Source organism: Squalius cephalus (assembly GCF_949319135.1).
Source record: "Squalius cephalus genome assembly, chromosome: 4".
Classification (NCBI taxonomy): domain Eukaryota; kingdom Metazoa; phylum Chordata; class Actinopteri; order Cypriniformes; family Leuciscidae; genus Squalius; species Squalius cephalus.
Window position 1 is genome coordinate 37847160 of NC_137125.1, and position 22333 is coordinate 37869492.

General features: G+C 38.1%; 1 protein-coding gene and 1 long non-coding RNA gene across 2 annotated transcripts in view; one reads left to right on the top strand and one right to left on the bottom strand.

Moving 5' to 3' along the window:
- The window catches only part of LOC307156791 (thyrotropin-releasing hormone-degrading ectoenzyme-like), a 126001-nt gene that overhangs the window by 11082 nt on the left and 92586 nt on the right, over positions 1-22333 (top strand). The window contains exon 3 of the mRNA XM_079868335.1: positions 1022-1148. Within this exon, the coding sequence (XP_079724461.1) occupies positions 1022-1148 (127 nt within the window). The remainder of the gene's footprint in view (positions 1-1021; positions 1149-22333) is intronic.
- Positions 12648-22333, bottom strand: part of LOC307156797 — a 30933-nt gene continuing 21247 nt past the window's right edge. The window contains exon 4 of the long non-coding RNA XR_013820806.1: positions 12648-12831. This is a non-coding gene — a long non-coding RNA (uncharacterized lncRNA). The remainder of the gene's footprint in view (positions 12832-22333) is intronic.

Genomic DNA, 22333 nt, shown 5'->3' on the forward strand with positions numbered 1-22333 from the left:
CTTTCACACTTGTTCTCTTCCCTCTCACACACATATAATCGTAAATACAGAATAAAGGATCTTGCAATCATGCAAATGCTTTGTCTTTGCTTTTTTTCCTGGAAATCTAATTTGTTTCCAAAGATAAATGTCTAAAATGCTATTTTAATAAACTACAGCTTTAAAATTGATGTAAATAAGCAAAGATGTTTCAATTTTTAAATACATAGAGGAGTTTTTCATCAGCTAGTCTAATAACATTATGGTTTATGAAAATGTAAACAACTAATTTAAAGGCACCATAACTCAAATAGACCCCCCCCCCCCCCCCATCAATAAGAATTTTAGACAAATTAAAAGATCAAAGATAAAAGATAAAGCCATGTATCAAAGTTCTCAAGTAAATCACACAATTACAAGCTTTGATTTAAACAAAACAAGTTTATGAAAACTGGAAAGAACAAGACTACTTCTTTTAGTAAATGAACTACTCATCCTATGAAGCACAGCAAATTACTAAATCAAATCAGAAAAAAAATACGGTACAAAATATTCATTATAAATAAATAAACGATATATTAAAAGTTAATTTTGTCAGCTTATTATGTCATTCTCAATGCATTATATGCGTGGACTGTTCTTCAATATGCAAAAGTTCTCTAATTGTTGAATCTCTCTTCAGGGTATTGGGTAGATTAATTCTTTTTTGGAAATCTTTTAATTAAAAATTCTGAATATGAGCTCATCTGCCTGCTATCTACAGAAAATAAAAGGGTTTTTTACATGTGGATTAGGTGACAGTAATACTTTTTAATGCCTCACACACTTTTGAGGGGTGGCAAAAAGTGCACTTGAAAGACAAATGCAAAATTCACAAGCCAGATGAAGCATTTGTCAGATATTTTCACCAAGGATTACTCTTTCAAGTTATCCTTGAGGGAATTCAGGTTAGGACTAAACCCAGAGCCGTAGAAGAGTACATTCAGCACCTGACACAATTTGACTTTTGTTCTCCCTCTCTTCCCATGTTGTGTTGATGTAGATTCGGCTGTACGCCAGGCCTGACGCCATCCAGAGCGGATCGGGAGACTACGCTCTGCACATCACCAAGAGACTCCTGCAGTTTTACCAGGATTACTTCAAAGTCAAATATTCCCTCCCGAAATTAGGTAAGACCGGCGGTGAAATGTCTTCAGCTTTGTCTGGCTTCAGTGAAACGGCAATAAATGTTCTTCTCATGGGAAAGCGAGGGATTTTTCATTGCTTCATTTGTACTGCCAGTCGGTTCTGTGTGACTTCATGTTTTGTGTTCGTGTGAAGAGGTGAAGGAGTCTCAATAGCAACTCAGTTCTTGCATTTATTGATCCCAAAAGCATTCTAGGCTGTTTGTGGTTGTGTTTGGTGTTGGGAATTAGAGCACACACACACACCATACGTGTGGTTTTAAAGTGTGTGTAGTTTTAAGTGTGAGTGTGGTTGTGGTGGACTGGCTCACATCAGACTGTGTGTCGCTCCATTGGGTTCCTGTCAGTTCTCTGACTTCATTTGAATATAGCCATCAATCTCTCTAGGCGTCTGTCTGTCACTCTCTTCCCCCGCCTGCTCTCTTCCTCTCTAAATGTGTGTGTTTCATGTAGGCTGTGTATTTCAGTGCACATGTAATATTAATCATGTTCCTCTCTTAAACGCTCTCTGGGAAGCATTTGCTCTGCTTGCTAATAGGGTTAAGACCCTCTCAGTATTCACACACAGACTACATCTCAGTGATTTTCTCTTTGAATTTCTTTCATTCTCATTTTCACCTTCTAGTAAATCCAGCGTAAGCTATTAGCTGTGTTCGGGAACATGGCAGTCGGTCTGCTAGTTTGCAGCAGCCATCCAGTCATCCTAGACCAGCTAATATGTTTCTAAACCACAGCGACCAGCTTAAGCTTTTCCAGCAGGGGTTTCTAGGACTTTAAATCTGTAACTAAATCTGCAATTAAATCTTAAATATTTAGTGGTAAAGGACAATGTAGCATTCTTACTAATGTTAACATGTATTACCTTGTGAAAAAGAAGTGTGCTTAAAATTGGCATGAAACAGAAGTCTTTTCTTACTAGTGTGCCGTGTGATGAGCAAAACGCTTCTCAAACAAGAAGAAATGTAGAAGGGTACTTGATTTTGTCCTTCGGTAATTGACTGAATCTTTGGATCGTTATGGTTTGCTATTGCTTGCAAACCTGTTTGTTTCTTTTGCTAAACGCAAAAGAAGATATTTTGAAGAATATGGGAAACCAAATTGACTTCCATAGTATGGAAAAATATAAGTAGCCATAGAAGTCAATGGCACCCATCAACTGTTTGGTTACCCATATTCTTCAAAATATCTTCTTTTGTGTTCAGCAGAAGAAAAAAAATCATACAGGTTTCGAGCAACTTGAGGGTGAGTAAATGATGACAGATTGATGATTTTATTTATGGGGTTATCTATCCCTTTGATATAAATGTAAGCTATGATATACTTTCATTTAATTGAAAAATAACATGTAATTAAGTATTGAAAACATTACAATCAGTTTGCACTTAAGTACTGTAAATTATTTTAAGTATATTATTTATTTTATTTTCATAAGGGTTAGCAGCATATGACAATGTCTCAATAGTCTCTGGCCTTATGCTTCATACAGCTGTAAGTTATGTGCAGGATACAAGATAGCCTAATCAATAACTTCTACACAGTATGTAGCAAATTAGCTCAAAAATAAATATTAATAATCAATCATAAATTGTAATAATTAATTATGAATATTTGGATAAGTTAATATAATTAATTTAATGTAGTAAAATTAATATTACAATCAATCAACCTGTTCGTCCAGTGAACACTCAGTGTTAATTGTTTATTGATTCTAAGAAATGTTCATATCCGGGGGAGGGAAATGTCTTTCTTACTGTACAGTACTACTAAGAGCCTGTAGTCAAAATCTAAATCGTAAAATAAACTTTGTTGCAAGCAGAGAATCAGAACCAAATGCGTATTATGCACAAGTTTTATGAACTAAATCACAAACATAACTAATCTAAACACACATACATACATGCATAGGTAAAATAGTAAGTGACAGAATGAAACTGGAAGCAGGAAATGAAACTATGGAAAAGATCCATTTAACTATGAAAAGAACCATCAGCTTATCATTTTCAGAGCACCTCATTAAATGTATACTTGCATGGCCTTTGCAGTGAAGGCATTTCGTGAAGTTCCTGATGAAGGATTTTGATGGTGCCATGAGTCTCAATCGATTTCTTCGGCGTTGAATGAAGAAATGGTGGTTGAAGGTTTTCTCTCTCCATGAGCACATGGCTGAGCACATGCAGATGCACATGTATTTTGTTGCCTGCCGGCCCTGGGCCAGAGAAGCTACGCCGAGCAACGAGGAAAAGGGAGGAAGTCGGAAGAGTTGATGGTTGATCATTCAGTGATAGTAAAGTTGCAATTTTCTTCTGAGGTGGAATGAAGAAAGTTCATGCCTGTAATTTTACAGTCTGACTCTCTGTGGTAAAGGGGTCCCCACAGACATCACCCCGAAGAAGCAGCAGTAGAGGCCAGAAAAAGAAGAGGAGGGTCACTGTGAATTTGTCTCTAATAAAGCCTGAGAAAAGTTCCACCTCTCCGGGTTTGCTCGACCAATGAGAAGGGTGGAATTTCTATGCGGGAAAATTCCTCTGTTGGTGATTTATGGATCTTTGTTTCAAGCGTGCTCATTTGCATGTGCAGCTGGATTGGTTGCTGATGAAGAAACTATGAAAGATTCTTGTAATACTAATATGTTGCACAGCTATCAACATATCATATACACGATCATTTCGATCTTCAAAGCACCAATTTATATAGACCAAACATGGTATACGTGAGATTACACTGACCGTTGGTTCGATCATAAAATACACAGTATCAAAAAAATAATATACTTTTTTTTTAAAGGGGGGGTGAAATGCTATTTCATACATACTGAGTTTTTTACACTGTTAAAGAGTTGGATTCCCATGCTAAACATGGACAAAGTTTCAAAAATTAAATTGTACGTTTGAAGGAGTATTTCTGTTCCAAAAATGCTCCTTCCGGTTTGTCACAAGTTTCGGAAAGTTTTTTTCGAGTATGGGCATGTGTGACGTCAGATGTAGCGGAATTTCCTTATACGGGTTCTAAGGGCACTTCTCCGGAAGGACGCGGGCACGCGCGCAACCGTAGACCAGAGCAAGAGAGCGAAAGCAGTACCTCATCAAAGCGCTCTGCTCGGCTTTAGGGAAGTCAGTGTCACCAAAGAAGTGGGTTTTTGGTTGCCAGGGCAAGACAACCCTGCACAGATTCCCAAAGAACCCAGCTTTAAGGGACCAGTGGATGGAGTTTGTTTTTCCAGAGCATCAACGGAGGTTGTGCAAGACTGTTTGTTCCCTGCATTTCGACGATGATTGTTTTATAAACAAAGCCCAGATCGACGGATTTGCAGGTCGTCTAATGCTTAAGGATCGAGCAGTCACAATGATAAAGGTTCGCGGTCGTGCGTTGGAACCGGGCGGTGAGTAAAACTGCTTCAAATGTCTCTGTGTGTTGTTAGCTCGGCGCGTTAGCACAGCTTTAGCTCCGCCCACACGGCCCGCCTTCAGCCGCTCGGTTTTTTCCGGAAAGACTCGGTACAGCCTATCTTTCTTTTATAAATATAATAAAACTAAAGACTTTTTGGAGATATGAAGGATGCAATACTACTCTATAGGTACTCAAGATTAACAGGAGATTGAGTGAAAATGAGCATTTCACCCCCCCTTTAATAGAAAATAAAAAAAGACACTAAATCATTCACACAATGTTCTGGGATGCATGTTCATTTATAGATCAGTTCATCTATAAATTAATGCAGGAAAGTCTGTTTTAAAGGGATAGTTCACTTTGAAATTAAATTTTGGTATGTTTTAGCTTACCAGAAGGGCATCCAAGATGTAGTTTCAATTTTGATATTTTTAGGTCAAACCGTTCTTGTCTGACAGTCATATAATGCAGGTCTATGGTCACGGTCTCAAAGAGCATGCACAGAGTCCACATTAAAACAATTCCCCATCGTCCAAATTAAACAATTCCCCATCGTAAGTACACATTGATGGCCTAAGACACGAAACGAGCGGTTTGTGTGAGAAAACGAACAGTATTTATATCGTTTTTACCTCTTACAACACAACCACGTCCAAGTGATCTGAGGGCGCGGGCGCTTCCTGCTGTGTGACGTGTACGCAGACTGGTGCATAGATATATATACACTAGATGTCGCATTAAAGACATTCGTTCCAATGAACTGCCGTAGCCAAGGCGACCTCTAGTGTATATATCTATGCACCAGTCTGCGCACACGACACACAGCAGGATGCGCTCGCGCCCTCAGATCACTTGGACGTGGCTGTGTATAAGAGGTAAAAACGATATAAATACTGTTCGTTTTCTCACACAAACCGCTCGTTTCGTGTCTTAGGCCATCAATGTGTACTTACGATGGGGAATTGTTTAATTTGGACGATGGGGAATTGTTTTAATGTGGACTCTGTGCATGCTCTTTGAGACAGTGACCATAGACCTGCATTATATGACTGACAGACAAGAATGGTTTGACCTAAAAATATCAAAATTGAAACTACTGCGGAAAAAAAGACACCTACATCTTGGATGCCCTTCAGGTAAGCTAAAACATACCAAAATTTAATTTCAAAGTGAACTATCCCTTTAAGGTCTGTTTCTGTCTTTCCTATGGCCTCTGTCTTGACCGCATGACCACATCTTTTGAAACCTCTCAACATCTCCTCGTCCCAGTAATGAGTCTTTTTCATTACTGTTGCTCTATCGATTTACGTCCTGCAGGATCATTTCACTGAATCTTTTTAAACATGCTGAACCCTTTAATGAGGCTGGAGATTTTATTCACCTTCTAAAAAGATGGTCACGTCTGGCTGTTAAAATGTCACATCAAAGACGCTGCTTTTGCAAAGGAACAGTTTGTTTTCAACTAGTTGGTGACCTTAAGATACTTTTGACATGTACGCATTAATGTTGCTTGTCACTACTAAACTGATGGGTGAGATGGTTTCAGCGTGAAGTGCGGCTTCATCTGAGAAATGATGTGGACGTAATGAATGCGTCCGTTACGTAAAGACACCATCTGTGTGTTGAGTGTTGGAGCAGTTGCAGCCCCTCTGGTCTCCAAACAGGGACATTCTGTCTTTCTGTTCATGCAAACGAGAAAAATACAGAGAAATGAGTTCAGAGCGTACAGGTTAAAGACGGCACGCTAGGAGCAGATCACATTCAAGTCCTTGAAGCACCTCACACAGATGTGTTTTAAAAGCTTGTTACAGCATTTTAAAGCTTCCTAACACTTCGGTTTTTAAGGTTTATGTAGTCTGAGAGATTTTAGGCCATTTGTTTTGTTCCTTCTTTGACTTAAATACTAAAGTTCTTTGTATCCGCGGCTCTTGGCATGTGATTCGTCGCTAATGGCATAACGATTTCTTTCAGAAGAAACAACGACACAAACCGCAACACGACCCATTCATCAAAGTGGCCCATTGTTCACCCGCCGAATCTGAAGCAGAGTCCAATTAGAGCAACTTAATCAGAGCTGCCATTTACTGTGACTGGCAAATAAGAGACAAAGAGCCACTTTCTCTCTTTCTCTGTTCCTCTCTTTCATTCACTCTGTCTTTTAAAGAGGGCGAAAAACTGAATGACAGTAAAAGGATTCAAAGAATGATGCAAACCAGGGGAGAAAATGGACTTTGTTGTCGGGTAGCAGTTAATACCTTCATATGATGATCAGAAACCGGTTTCATGCCTTTGACACAAAAGCTTCCAGAAGCTTCCTCATCAGTGAAGAGTCACATGCAGAATGATAATAAGATGAAGAATCAGAGCGGAGTGTGTCTACATCCATTTAGCTTTCATTACATCAACAAGTGTCTTCAGCTGCAAGTATCAAACTGTCAGATGCTTCTGGGAGTTGTTGTGAGGACGCTCTTTAGGTCCCAATGAACAGAGAAATAATCAAATCTGTCATAAGTGAGCGTTTGCAGGCTCTTTTATTTAGACATTTCACCCCTGCAAATTTGTGTACTGCAAAACGCATTTGATGGCTAATTCTCAGATTACATCAAATTCTAGAGAAAACAAGAGCTGTCTGGTGCTCAAACATTGAGTCAATTTGTATATCAAATGAGATGCTGCTCAGAGTGAGATGATAAAATGGTCTCTTCAAATGGTGGTTGAAAATAAAGCCCTTTGAGCAAGAAATCAGCAATAGGGAACTGAAGAAATTCTGATTCTTAGAACACTAGCCTATTGCTAATTGCACACTGCACAGTACACTTATTTAAACATATGTGCAATGATAAAAGTTATGAAATGTAGCATGATACATGTGTGGCATCCAATTAATTAAGAACTATTTTAAATATAAAATTAAAATGACTTAACATGAAAATATAAAATATAATTTATATATGATATATCTGATTTTAATGTATAATGTATAATATATATATACTGTATATATACAAAACTATTTATATGAATATTATTTTATATTATAATACTGTATGTATAATGTATTTAATTACAATATTTAATTGTATATTGTAATTTATCATTTAATATGATTGTAATAATTTAATATATATTATTGTATTAATAATATCAAATGATCGATCTGATAATTGTAATTCAATCAATCAAGTGCGAATATGAGCAAACGAGAATAAGAGTTGATTCATTCAACACGCTGGAAGGTCAATTGCATTGCATTGAGGTTGCATTTGATATTCTAGATATTTTATTCAGAAAAAGGTGCATACTATGTACTATTTACTGCAAAAAAAAATGCTATGCCATTGAGAATCTATCCTTGATGTTAAATTTCACTTAAAAAGTGCTTCATCACTGTCATATTTTTTCATTCTCATTTAAAATTTGACTTGACAGCTGTTTGAGTCGATATGACTATTATGGAGCACATCATCTGTTTGTCATAATAAAGAGACAGTGTGAGTGGTTGAAGTAGCATTTAGCACGTCCTTTGAGAGGGACGCGATCTTTCTTAGACATTGATCTACAGTAAGTGCTTCTCAGAGAGAGATCAATGATCTATCAAGAAGAGGCCGAGTCGCTCCAGACTCTTCTTAAGTCTGACAGCAGAATCTGAGTGACAGATACGGATGAATGCAAAAGGAAATTCAATGCGTGACAAATGTGGACAAATGTTCATTTTCCTTTGCTGTTAAAACCAGAGAAGGATCAGCTCTGTGTGTGTGTGTGTGTGTGTGTGTGTGTGTGTGTGTGTGTGTGTGTGTGTGTGTGTGTGTGTGTGTGTGTGTGTGTGTGTGTGTGTGTGTGTGTGTGTGTGTGTGTGTGTGTGTGTGTGTGTGTGTGTGTGTGTGTGTGTGTGTGTGTGTGTGTGTGTGTGTGTTAGAAGAGATCCAGTCCATCGCAACTAATCAGACCAATCAAATCCCAGTGTCATTCATTGGCTGTTATTCCTCTTGAACTTCCTGCATGTTGATCCAGGAACAAGTTCCTCTTGGCTGAATCTCATAAAGTCTAGAGATCAGATCCAGCTCAGAATCACACATGTGACCTTCAGATTTATTTAAACCCACTGCATGATGGGTATGATGACATTTATCACAATCACCTTTGGGCCCTCCCTACTTTATGAGATTACAGTGAGAAGAGAGCATTCTGGGCAATTTCATGTCATGGGAGATCGGTAACAGTGCCAGAGCTGGAGAGATCAAACTATATGAATTAATCTGAGAGAATGAGACATTAAAGACTGGCAGAGGGACGCCTGAGCATCTTTCAGATACAGTGTTTTCTGAGGTGAGTGATTGATTTTGAGGATGAGACTGTTTTTTATTTCCTTGTTTTGAATGAGTTCATTTCTTCGCTCATTTTTGCAGTTCATGTCCTCTGCAAGGACATCTTTCACTGCTCTATTTTAACCATCAATATTTATTATCAATACAACTGTGACACTGCCATTTCTCTTTTAGTTAGCTTCATCTCACTATTTTATTTCTTTCTTGCTCGCTCGTTCGGTGTCTTTCCTCCCTCAATCCTGGAACACAAAAAAACTGAAGCATAAGCTGCACTTTTAAATACCTATTTTTTGTCTCGATCGCTATCTCTGTGTGATTGTTCAGGCTCGGGCCCTTAATACAAAAAAATCCCAAGGATAATAGTAATCTCTTCTAGAATTCATTAAAGCTAATCATCAAGGTCGGACGAGGGGCGTTTTGAAAGCGCCCGCACCATCAATGTGAAAGTGACGGTCATAAAACTGAAGGGTATTTCACTAGAGATGAAAAATGAGGCACATTATTAAAGAATCACAAAGCCGCCGTATGTCTGATGAATGTTAACAGAGTGACGCTCTCAATCCCTCTTCTTTTACTGAGAAACAATGTATAGAGTGTTTGCAAAGTGTTTCTCAAACCTGACCTTTGACCCTTCAAGATCTTCTATATGCTTACTAGTGTGCTTTTCAAGAGAAGGAGGTTCAAATTCATTTATTTTAACAGCATTATTTTAAAATGTGCCATTATGATTGATGAGCTCATTTTGATCATAGATCGCTCCTTATTAGAGCACAATATCATAATCCTCATCACAAGAAACAGAAATCTCCAATTCTCGATTCGTCTGGTATGAAATAAAAAATCCAACCATTATTAACTTTCTTTTCCTCACATTTTAATGAATAATTTCCCAGCACTGACTGAGAGCTTTATGTTTTTTTCCATTACCAGCCTCTCAAAGCGAGAGCTCATTCACAATGCACTAATACGATAAGTGTGTGTGACGGGGTCTGTTTTATGTTGCTGTTTATCATAGAAAGTTATTAGATCACACAAGGTCACATGATCAAAGGAGACGTCTTGACACATGAGCTGTCACATTCATTTTTTGGATGGTGCTAATAAACTACAGGTGTCTGCAACTTCTCTATTAATATTACATGAGCTTTGCTTTGCATTTCAATACGAGCTAGAAGCCTTCATCATCTACATATAATAGCGAGAGCAGTTGTTATCCAAAAACACAAGTGTGAAAATATGTCATTAAAGGAAAGTTTGACAAGTTATATTATTTAAAACAATTGTTTTTGCCACATTGTATTTACCCTTTACAAAAAATAAAAATAAAAAAAGAATCCTAAAACGCATTGCAACAGCCTCCGTTACAGTTTTCATAATTAATATTTTGAGGTGTTTTATAAATATTTCACATTAATTTTTTTATTTTTTTTTATTTCAGTTTTCATTTTAATGTCAGTTAAAGATTCATTAATTTTATTGTTTTTTTTGGTCATTTTATACGGTTTCTTTTATTATGATTTCATATTTTTTTTAGTTTTAGTCATTTCAGTACATCAGTTTAAACTAAATTAAATGGTGCTTTGGTTTCTAGCTGGAATAAAATAAGCTTTTTTTTTTTTTTTTTTCTATAATAACTACCATATCAAGAGAAATGTTGACTGTGAATATACTTACTCATTTATTAAAATAGACTATTTTGTCAATATTTGTGTAAAGCTTGTTAAGTGCATATCCTTTGCAACATGCTAATTTTGCTAAAGTGTATTGAATTATAATTTAATTGATTAATTGACTCTCGTTTCTCTTGTTTGGTTGTCGTGAATACAGTGCAGTATGAAGAGTAGTCTAGCGTTTCCACAACCTTGCAATATGTTGTAATTTTTCTCACTTGTCATTTCTTGCATTGAGTTTTTCATTTTCTGCTTTGAGAACTCTAGGAGCAGCAGTGTGACTGTATTCAGAGAAACACACTGACCTTTAGTGTGTTTAATCACAGCTGTGTGTGTGTGTGTGTTTGGCGTGATGAAAGCTAGAGCCGTGTTTCGCTCTTTCTGCTGAGTTTGGCTCTTGCTTTGTTTGAAGGCCGAGGGCGATGTCACAGGCCTCGTGTCTCTTCATCTATCAGCTGCTTTCTGAAATCTACAGCCTTCTGGTCTCTATCGATTCTGCACATCATTTTTGTTCGCCTCCTGCTGCGACTGAAAGCTGAAGCTGAAGCCGAGAAGGAGATTCAGAACAGCAAGGAGGAACTCGGCTGTTTCCTTTAAAAAGATTAAAAAGGAAGTTTGCTGATGGTTGAGAGATCCAGACATCAGATCATACTGAAAACATACAGCAGGAGAACACGACTGTGATGTTTCTGGAAGCTTGTGATGTCAGTTGAGTCTGTGTAATCTTTTCTCCAGTATGAGCGTCTTTCCCATAATCCTCATCTATGATTATGACTGATATATTCTGTCTGTGCTGCAGGTGTGCTGTAGCTGCTCATCACTTGCTGTTTGACTCAAATTTACTGTCTCACCTTCAAGTCGAGATCAAGATCAAGTTCTTATCCTCCTGAACAGGCCATAGATCAGCTAGTTTAGACTGGTTTATGCTGGTTAATGCTGGTCTGGTCCGTCCAGTCAATAAATTCTTGCTGGGTGAACACCAGCATCCAAAATAAGTGACTGTCTATAAATGTCTGACACATTACTGGGTTACCAGTCGGACTCTCTAACCATCAGGCCACGACTGCCCCCGTACAAATACAACAAATGCTGGTGATCTATTGCTGGTCTTTTCACACTAACTGAAAAGTAACAGTTAAAAAAATTAATTAAAAAAATAAAAAGGAACATATAAATATCATGGTATTTGGTATATATTTGTAATCGTTTTGATGCCAAGGATCCCCAAATATGCTACAATTCACTGTTAATATTGTGGCTACATTTAATGAAAGACACAGAAATAAAAACACAAACAAAAATAGATCTGGCCTGAAGTCGTGTCCTTCCCATCACCCCTGTGCATGTGTGTGGACACAAAACACTGCATGCTGTGTAATTACAAGCGTTTATTTTGTGTGTGTACATGTGTATGCATGTGTTTGCGAAGCGTGTGTGTGTGTGTGTGTGTGTTTGTGAGCAGAATCAATGGCTACGATTACATGCAACCAAATAATCCATTAGTAATCAGATTGACGGCTCAATCGGACTGCAAAGCCTTCATGTAAACACCTTAATCGATCCGAATGAAATTTCGATCGGATTGAAAGGGATAGTTTATTCCTTTTCTAATCCAATAGAGAGGACATGTAAACACTTATCTGGATTGAAAACCGAAACTGAAAGGACTGCGCATGTGCAATGACGTATAAATAGCGTAATGATGTATGACGCACACACATACATTTTTTACATTTTATGTACATATACTTATTATTTTGCACAAACTGTTTGCAGATATGATTTTATTAGTGGCCCTGGACCCCAGTTTGAAAACCCCTGGTATATGATAATCATTCAGCACCATGAGGCATCACCTGTTTCAGGCATCACTGTACATGGTACCAACACAGAGTGAGGAAAATGAGCTGTATTGACTGCACACTAAAGAGCAAACACCCTACTGAGTGAGTGTAAATGATTTTGACCTCTCCGTTAAACACAAACGAGTGTCACGCTGTCAAGGCTCACGGTTCTGCCGTCACTCCAGACTTCTGACACTGTAATCAGTTTTATATTGTGTATGTGGTGGTCAATGTGTTTGGAGTTTCACTCACTTTTCTTTGATTGCAGAATCTCGTCTTCATTCCTATTACAGGTTTAATTCAGCCTCAGTTTATGCCGTAGATCAGAGTCATTTGTCTGAGAAAGAAACGCTGTCACTGGTTCAGTCAGAGTTGCACTGGAGACTCATTCATCACCTGTAGGACAGCGGGCGCCTCGTGCTGATTGGACATTTAGGATCAACTATTAAGAGAAAGAGAGAAAAATATATAAAATACAAAGCTGTGCCTTTATAAATCCTTCATTTATCCACACATCTACCCATCATAAAAATCTGTAGTTTAATGGCCATCTGTCTGTTTGTGCTGATATATGAAGCTCTATGGAAATGATGGAAGATGATGGTATTTAAGTATTTATGGTATCTTTAAATGGTTTTTCGGATAAAGCCCCTCAGACGGACGGGATGCTGCTAAAGAGGGATTTTGGGGCTCAGTGAGCAGAGCAAAGTGAAAAACTCAAGAATCCATCCGCTCACAAATAGCAGAAGGCGTCTGATTTTATAATGCACATTAGATCTGGAAAAACTGGCTCTCAGAGGACTGTTCAATAAAGTGTGATGTAATCCTGTAATTGGATTGATTATGACAGAGAGGCCAAATGACACGCCGGCCGTCACACTGTAGGAGCACGCAAACACAACACACACACGCACATATTGCTATCGTCACAATGTCACTAAACTAAATGACTATTTTATATTAACCTAATGCTTCAATTTGTTGAATCTGACCACCAACATTCACCAAACAGATGCAAAAGTGAATTCATCATTGTTCATGTTGATGGGCCAATGACAAATAAGAGTGTTAAATCTTTTAAAAATCTACTTTAGAAATGTTAGTTTTGAATAGATTATATTTAATCATTATAAAAATGCCATGTGGTGTAACCATCAAGTAATAATATATTTTCCATTCTCTTTTCAAAGTTTTTTTTTTTTTTTTAATTTCAAAATTAATTCTAATTCAGAAATTAAAAACATGCTTGTATGAATTGCAATGTTCTATTTAAATGTCATTTACCCAGCAACAGTTTCAAGTAACTGAAGGTGTCCACCCATTTTTAAAGCAATGATTCACTCTGTTGTCTAAGATTGTTCTCCTCTTCACACAACACACATCAGCTTAATATCATCTGAAACTGATTGACAGGTGGAACATGTACTGATATACTCCTGAGTTTCAGACGTGCTGATGTGAGTTTAATGTTCAGTGCTTTAGAGATGAACTACATCAGCAACTGCTTTTAATTAGTCTGGCTTTGAGAGTAATCTTCACACTCTTCTCACTCTCTGTTCATATTCTGTAGTGTTCCTCTCAGATCTGAGGTGGGTTGGAGTCTCATTGGATCTGTAGTGAAATTACTGATTTCAATCACGTCTCATTTACTGCAAATATGCCATGAAATGAGAGTTTGAGCAACAACACAATCAGCTCTTCTGTCTCGTCTGGGCTGGTTTTATTTGCCCGCTGATTAAAACTTCATGAAAGCTCACATTCTTCAAACAAGCAGTTTTAGGTGAACATTTTCAACTGAGAGAGTGTTTAGTGATGTTTTTTCTGTACAAAGCACTTTTCTGTTTAAACAAAGTTCCTCCCCCGCAGAGTTTGTTCCTTGGGCTTTTTCCTCGGGGTGTGTTGGTCGATTCTTTTATAAAATGATTAAAAAATAGCAGGGTCTCTTACTACAGTCGCTCACTGTATGTGTAAGTCACCTCCAGCGTTACTGATCGAACACTTTCTGCCCTAATAGTGTTTATGAGTGTTTTCATGTGCATTAGTTGAATATCCAATATTTTTAGGCTGGCTTTTTTGTGCTGGCTTACATGAATAGAGAAGATATGTCTCAGTTATTGAATCTTTTTATGTTCATACAAATATTTACACATAGTAGAAATTTGCTGATGAAAAAAGCATTTGAAAGACAGAGGACGTTTCAACCAAACGTTTCAACCAGACGTTTCAACCAAAACTTTCAACCAAATAATCCATTAGTTATCGGATTGACGGCTCAGGGTTAGGGTTAGGACTTTAGGATTAAATACCTTAATCGATCCGACTGAGCTCGATCCGAATGAAATTTCGATCGGATTGAAAGGGATAGTTTATTCCTTTTCTAATCCGATCGAGAGGACATGTAAACACTTAATCGGATTGAAAACCGAACTGAAAGGACTTTGCATGTGCAATGGCGTAGAAATAGCATAATGATGTATGGCGTGCGGTCAGAATGAAAATTCTCCTTTGACTCAGCGTCTGTGAAGTGGAGCAACGTCCCACCAGTCCTTGTTTCGGATTCCCATCCACAGATGACTGGTTTTGGGTGCGGGAAGGGCTATTTTGACTGTGTTATCAATATAAGCAACACGGAAAAACAGTTAATATACTCATTGTCTCCAAATGACGGAAACGTATATTAAGTCTGCTGTTTAAAACAAATAAAGAACCAACGTAAGAGAATGGTTATTATGTGCAAACAGTGGGAAACTGTATATTAGTGTAGTGTGCACATGTCAAAAAATCTATTCCAATTCGAAGCTTGTGACATAAACGCGCACATCAACCTTATCACTTTGTTTAGCGTTCATGTAAACACTACGTTCGGATTCATCAATTGGAATGAATTCAGTCCGATTGAAACTAAAGTTGTGCATGTAAACAGAGTCACTGAGGTTTATTCCCACAGCAATGTCAGTCAGTTGCTGTGTGGTGATGTCACAGCGCCATCGGGAGAAAGATGGAGAGAGAGACAATCGTGCAGGATGATGAAAGATGGAGGGGAAAAGAGCGGGAATGTTTGGATGGACTGAAGGTGAAAGCTGGTGTGGATGGGGTGAATGAGCTCTGGTCCGGTGAGCAAGGATGGTTTTAATTGTCTCGACCCTGAGAGGGCAAACGGCCGGCCCTGACCAATCACAGCGCTCTATCAGCCTGAAGCTACAGCAGCTAAATCTATAACACACTGCTATAAAAAGAACATCACACACCAAACCCTGATGAAACAATGAGAGAGCAAATCTGACCGCACCATCATCAACTCAAAGACTGATAAGACAAGCTTCAGCAAACTGTACTGTTCAAAGTCTGAAACTGTTCTGCTAAAATTAATGATTTGTTAATGTGTGAACGAGCACCTGACATAAAGATTCGAAGGGGAATTCATGTGTCTAATTGGCTGTGTGGTTGGACTGAATCAGCCAATGAGCAAGCAGGACAGGTGGTTTTTAGAGCACTTTGTGTAGTGTTGTACATATATATAAATTATATTTGCTCTCAGCTGCTTTGAATTGAATGCTGCAGTTTTGGTTTAGCAAAAGTTAACATGCTAAACTACAATATTTAAAGGGTACATAACATGCACAGTTTCACCTAATCTCATGTTAATCTTGAGTACCTATAGAGTAGTAGTGCATCCTTAATATCTCAAAAAAGTGTTTAGTTTTATTAAATTTATAAAAGAAAAATACAGCTTTCCGATTCTCTCCGGAAAAAGCCGAGCTCCTGGAGGCGGAGCTATAGAGTCAAGCGGTAGTGCTGATTTCCAGCAAAAGACAGAAATCTGATCCAGTTGTACTTACATGAATGGGGTCTTTTATCACTGGGACCACTCCACGTTTTAATAGCAAACGATTTGCAAATCCAGCGTCGACCTGAGCCTTGTTAATAAAACATTTGTCACTGAAATGGCCAGAACACACAACCGCACTTCCTACACTCCGTTGCTGCCCCGGAAAAACAAACGGCATCCACTGTTCCTGTAACACTGGGTTCTTTGGAAAGCTGGACACGGTAAGCTTTCCCTCACATCCAAATACACACTTTTTTGGAGACATTCTTGAACAAATCCTATGCAGCGCTGGCGCCGATGATTTCCTGTTGATGTGCGCGGTCTCGTTCTCCTCTGGTCGACGTGCGCGCGGGCGCGCTTTTCCGAGAGAAATGCTCATATAAGGAGTTCCACTCTTATCTACGTCATTAGATCCACGATAAAAAAAAAACCAGCCGAAACTTGTACCAACCCGGAAGTAAGATTTTCAGCACAGAAATTCTCCGTTATTCGTCCAAAATATTTTTTTAAAACTTTGCCCATGTTTAACATGAGAATCCATCTCTTTAACACTGTAAACAACTCTGAATACATGAAACACCATGGTACCCCCCCTTTAACTAAAAATTTCCCCAGACAATTTTTTTTTACTTTGGAATAATAATCAATGTAAATAATTAATCTGAATTGAATTTGTTTCTATTCTAAGTAACATTAATACTGGATAGAACTTAATATGAAATAAATATTCAATATAATATTTTTTTTAGTATTTAAATGTATTAAATATGATTTGATTTTGGAAACAATATGTTGTCTTGCATCACGCTCAATATTTTCTCAAACAGTATGAATGGGTCTAGATACCATTCAAAAGTTTAGGGTCAAGATTTTTTATTTATTTAAAGAAATTATTTATTTTTCATCAAGAACGCATTAAATTGATCAAAAGTAACATTTACAAGTTGTTACAAAAGAAAAAATTTCTATTTCAAATAAAGGATGTTGGTTTGAACTTGATATTCATCTACAAGTGTAGCTGCTGCAAATTTAGCTTTGCCATCACAAGAATAAATTCCACTTTAAAATATATTAAAATAGAAAACGGTTAGTATAAATTGCAATAATATTGAAAAATTTTGACCAAATAAACTGCAAGCAAAAGAGCTTATGTGATATTTGGGGATCCATGACATCATTTTGGTTTTACCAAAAAAAAAAAACATTTTCATATAGAAAGTCAGAAATTCATAGTTGATAACAGTGAAGATCACTTAAAAGAAGGATCAAAAGCATGTGGTTCATGAAAATATCACAACGACTCCAGCACAGCACATTAAACTCTTAACAGGCTATGAATAATTAGCTCTTTAGCTTGTGTTTTGTGATTTATACACCAAACAGCTCATTGATTTCCCTCATCAAGAAACAATCACGGCCAATCTGAGCATAAAATGAAGAATCTGAGGTTAATAATAGATAGAAACTCAATCCAAAACTCCCTTAACATGAAGTCAATTACTATATACAGTCCGTCACAATATCACTGACACTACTAGCAGAGATCTGTGAGAGTTTGAAACCAAACAAAGTCAAACGAAAGACCTTAAGGGCCGAAGCGTCAGCACATATATGTTGAAAGCGCTGCAGAAAATAATTGAATCACTCAGGAAGTTGAAGCAAATAATCAGGCTAGTTAAATTCGAGAGTAATTATATCATTTCATGTGTCGTGTGTTATTAGAACAAGCGTCCTGGAAGCCAAAATAAACTGGTGTGCTTCTGTACCGAAACAATTTCATGAGGATTCGTGCTTTTAAAACAGCTCCAAAATACCTCCGAAACTGTGATAAATATAGACATAATTGAACACTTCTGCAGATCAAAGCACAAACTGAACTGAGTACAAGGAAAATAACATTTAAAGATGTGTTACTAAAACACTGAAGGGGAGTTTTTCCTAATATACTCTGAGAAAGGTTTGAGATGCTGAACACGCTTTCAAATAAAGTGTGGTGACATTTGTCTTATTAGTGGCTTGTTATTCTTTCCCTTTTTCTTAAATGTGTCCTTATACAAGAACAATTATTCAGTCTAATGAATTAGAAATTGAGTATAAATCAATATTTGGCTTCAGTTGATCACAGACAATTTTACAAAGACAGAAGCAGTCTGAAGTGAACATTAATTGGCTCTGAACTGGTTTCACAAATAGTTTTTGAATAAATAAGTGTATTTTATCATTGCCAATTCAGTTCTGTGTGGGGGAACTAAACCAGCTCCAATATTAAACACTCATAGACTGCATCATTTCATATAAAGATCATCATTAAGATATGAACAGAGATAGTCTTCTCTCAGATTAGCCCAAATAACACTTGACCTCTGCAGTTCTTGTCTCAAACGATGAATTCACACGTGGCGCTGTGGTCGTTCTCCCCGAGGGTCTTTTGTTTTGACTCTAATGAACTATTTCATACTTGCTTAGCTTGACTGTTGCCTTGGGCTACAAATATTCCTATTATCATCTTCTCTGAGATCATATTAAGTGTCCGTAGTTCTTCATAATTCTCGCTTACAGGGCTATATATCAGTCTCACCCTCTTTTCTCTCTACTTGTCTCTCTCTCTGTCTCATAAACTGACACTCAGAGCTGTGACATTATTCTGGGAGTTAATTGCTAGTTTTGTGTTAATTCTGTCTCAGTTTCTCTGATCTCCATCTATGTCCTCACTGACCTTTTCCCTTCAAATCAAATCTCGACGTGTCATTTAGAAGACGTCAGATTTGCACGTCGATCTGCCGATCAGATTGCAGGACGAATGACCCACTGCTACTGCATTCCATCAATAATAAAATGGCCATAAAATAGCAAACTCCTTTGTCTTGCTAAGGCTAATTTCAGAGCTAGCATTTCATGTCTCCGAAATATACACAAATAATATTTTCACGTTTCACGTTTGTTTGGAAAAGACACACAAGAAATATATTTTGCTCACAAGACATACCTTGATTTTATTTTATTTTTCTTCACACATCTCATATTTTATCTCAAGTTTTACAACATGCAGTAATTCATATTTTTATTTGTATAATGATGTTTCATAGCCACATCAAGATGTTGGGTCTGGGAACACACCATTGGCAGGGCTCAATCCGAGGGGCGGGATAAATGGTTGTCTTTCAAATTCCCTCTGCACGCAATTGGATAGCGCAACAACCAACCAGAGCGTTTTCCCACCAGCGGAGTTAGTTGATAGATTAAACATTTGCCGTATTTGGTCGGCAAAACTCCGAACACATCTTCCTTTTTTAATAAACTTAAGTGCCGTTCTTTGTTCTTTTCTCAAAGAAAAACTTAACTCCTCCAAAGTCACGGCCAAAGCCGATTCGAAAGACCGCTGTTCGTCAGCAGCAGCCGCCATTCTTTGTTTTCAAGTAGCAGGGAACCGTCGCAACTCTGTCGTCATTATGTTAAGCCCGCCCGCCGACTCTATACACGATGTGATTGGCCTGACTAGAGTTTGGTTTTTCCAGCTCGAAAGCCAACGGAGAGTTGCTAGACCACCCTGGCTGCAAAATAAAATTTGTAGGCTAGATGTTTCATAGTTTAAGCCTGAAAGTCTGTGACTGGGATAACAGTGAAACAATAATATCTAAGAATAACACTCAAATGAAAACTGGCAAACATAAATAATGAAGACATGATACCATTTTTTAAGGTAAAAGAAAAACACAAACATAGAACTGGCAGAAGTTGAAGTAACACCTCTTAACCATCTTCAAGAGGTGTTTCATTAGTATTTCATTAAAGTGTGTGGCCTGATTATTGCTGAAACACACACACGTGAGCAGATCAATCTGGCTTCTCTGTGTCTCATGTCTCCACCATCTGCGAGACTCTCGTCCATATGTTTCTCTGTCTCACTTTTGCCCCTCTTCCCTCTCCGTGTCCCCGTCTCTCATTAGCATGTCCCTCTCAAGAGCTCTTGTCCTTCTCACTCTCGAGTGCTCCTCATCTCTTCCCTCTCCTCTTTTCCTGAATCAGTTTTTTGTGTTTTCATCTCCATCTCACTTGTCAAGTCCTCTTGTCTTTGCGAGCGATGTGACCTGGCCTCTGTTATCTGAGGAGAGCGGCTGTTGAGTTACAGAGCAGAAAGTTTTGTGGACTTCACTGTGGATTTCTCCGCCTGTCCGTTTCAAGGCTCAGGGTCACTGAGGGTCTCTGGAGGTCGACAGGGTCAAACCCCCGTCTCGCTCCTGTGGCTTTTGACAGCTCTACTGCGGTCAGCGCACATAAACGCTTTGGTTCTGCATGTTTAGGCTTGTGTCTCATCCTCACTTGAAGACAAAGACACTGATTCAAAGGAAACTCTCGTTCCTGCATATGTGTGTGTGTCGTCTAATCTTTTTCATGGCTGTGAACGAGTGTTGTTCGTGTTTTCCCACTCCTCTACAACAATAATAGACCTCTCCAGATCGCTCTTCACTCCGGGGGATTGTCAAATACGTGCTCTGAAAACAGGGTTCTTTCTCATCCTGGCGATGAGTCTCGTCGCCCTCCTCACTCAGAGTTTGTCTCAAGAGCCACTCCAAATATTTATCCTCCGACTCCAAGGTTTTATTTTATGAGTTCTCACATTTACTAAACTAACAAGACACAATATCACATTTTGTTTTTCAGATAATTTTGCCATTATTAGCAGATATTTTGTTGTGCTGATGAAAAGCTTGTCTAGTTTAAGTTTATGCACAACTAATACCAGCTAGGCATTGTGCCACCATTTTTTTTTTATTTTCCTTATAGGAAGATCCAGTCAAAACTAGCTTAAGGTGGTAACAGATTTTATATGGTTTCTAACTGGTCCAAGCTGATCATTTATGATCTTCTGTTAGTCCAGGCTGGTTAAGATGGTTGATCAACTGGATTGGTAATGGGTCTGATTTTGGACTGGTAGACCAGAATGCAGGATGGTGCTGGTAGACTGCTGTGGAAAAATCAGCTTGACAAGCTTAAACATGGCATTGAACTGGTTCATGGTTCAACAAAAACAGTGATTTGAACTTATATTTTATTATATTATCACCAGAATCATTATAAGCGATTAGATCTTAACTCTCATTCACACCGTTTGAGTGAATCAGTTTGTTTGGACGGATATTGAAATTAAGGAAATATGGATTCACAGATTCAGCTGGATCATCAATAAGCAGTTTTTCCAAAAGTCCATGCATCAAAATAAATATTAGCTAAATACTGCAATCATACCCAAGTTTTGATTTGAGATAAAATACTTTGTCTTGCTTAGCTAAATCCTGGTACAAATTTGGCCCCAAAATATGGTTAAGCAGGAACACGCACACACAGACTAACAGCAGGTCCATGTCAAAGTCATTCAGTGTGAATCGTGACATTGCAGTCGCTCTAGAAGTCAAACAGCTAAAATAGCTTCTTTCCCTCAAAACTCTCATACATATTTAACAAAGAGCCTGAATTACACCAGCTTGACATACACTGAACCGGCAGGGTTTTTGTCCTTTTCATTTTTTTACTTTTTCTTCCAGACTCTTGCTCCATTTCACGCTAGTTTCCTCGTTCACTCTGTCAGCAGCCTTCTGGACCCACAATCCCTCACGGCCTGAAAGTGCTCAAGCATGATGGGTGCACAGGTGCTCAGTGATGAATCCATCCATCCATCCATCCATCCATCTATTCTCTTTCTCTCTCTCTCTCTATTCTTTTTTCGCTTATTTATAAATCTTTTTTTTTACTCCTATTACATCTTAGTCAGATGGCGTCAATCTGTTTACGTTGCTGAAGTGTTTGAACTTGTCAGTGTTTCACAAAGGGCAAATTCTCTTTTTTTAATGTTTTAGTTTGAAAAATGCACTTCTCTTTTCATGACACTGTTGATGTGTTTTTAGTTGCGAGTCGAGGACCCTTTTTCTCAGATTCTGCACAAGCACAGCTGAAGTTTCACGGTGATAGTCTGTCTTTGTCAGAGTGTCGGTGGGTTTGTCGCAGCGCAGAGCAGCAGATTGATCCTCCTCTTGTCAATGTGAAGTCGGAGAGGAGCTGTTGCAGTGTGCCGCTAAAAGCAAACAGATTTCTGCCGATGACAGAATGACACATCCAA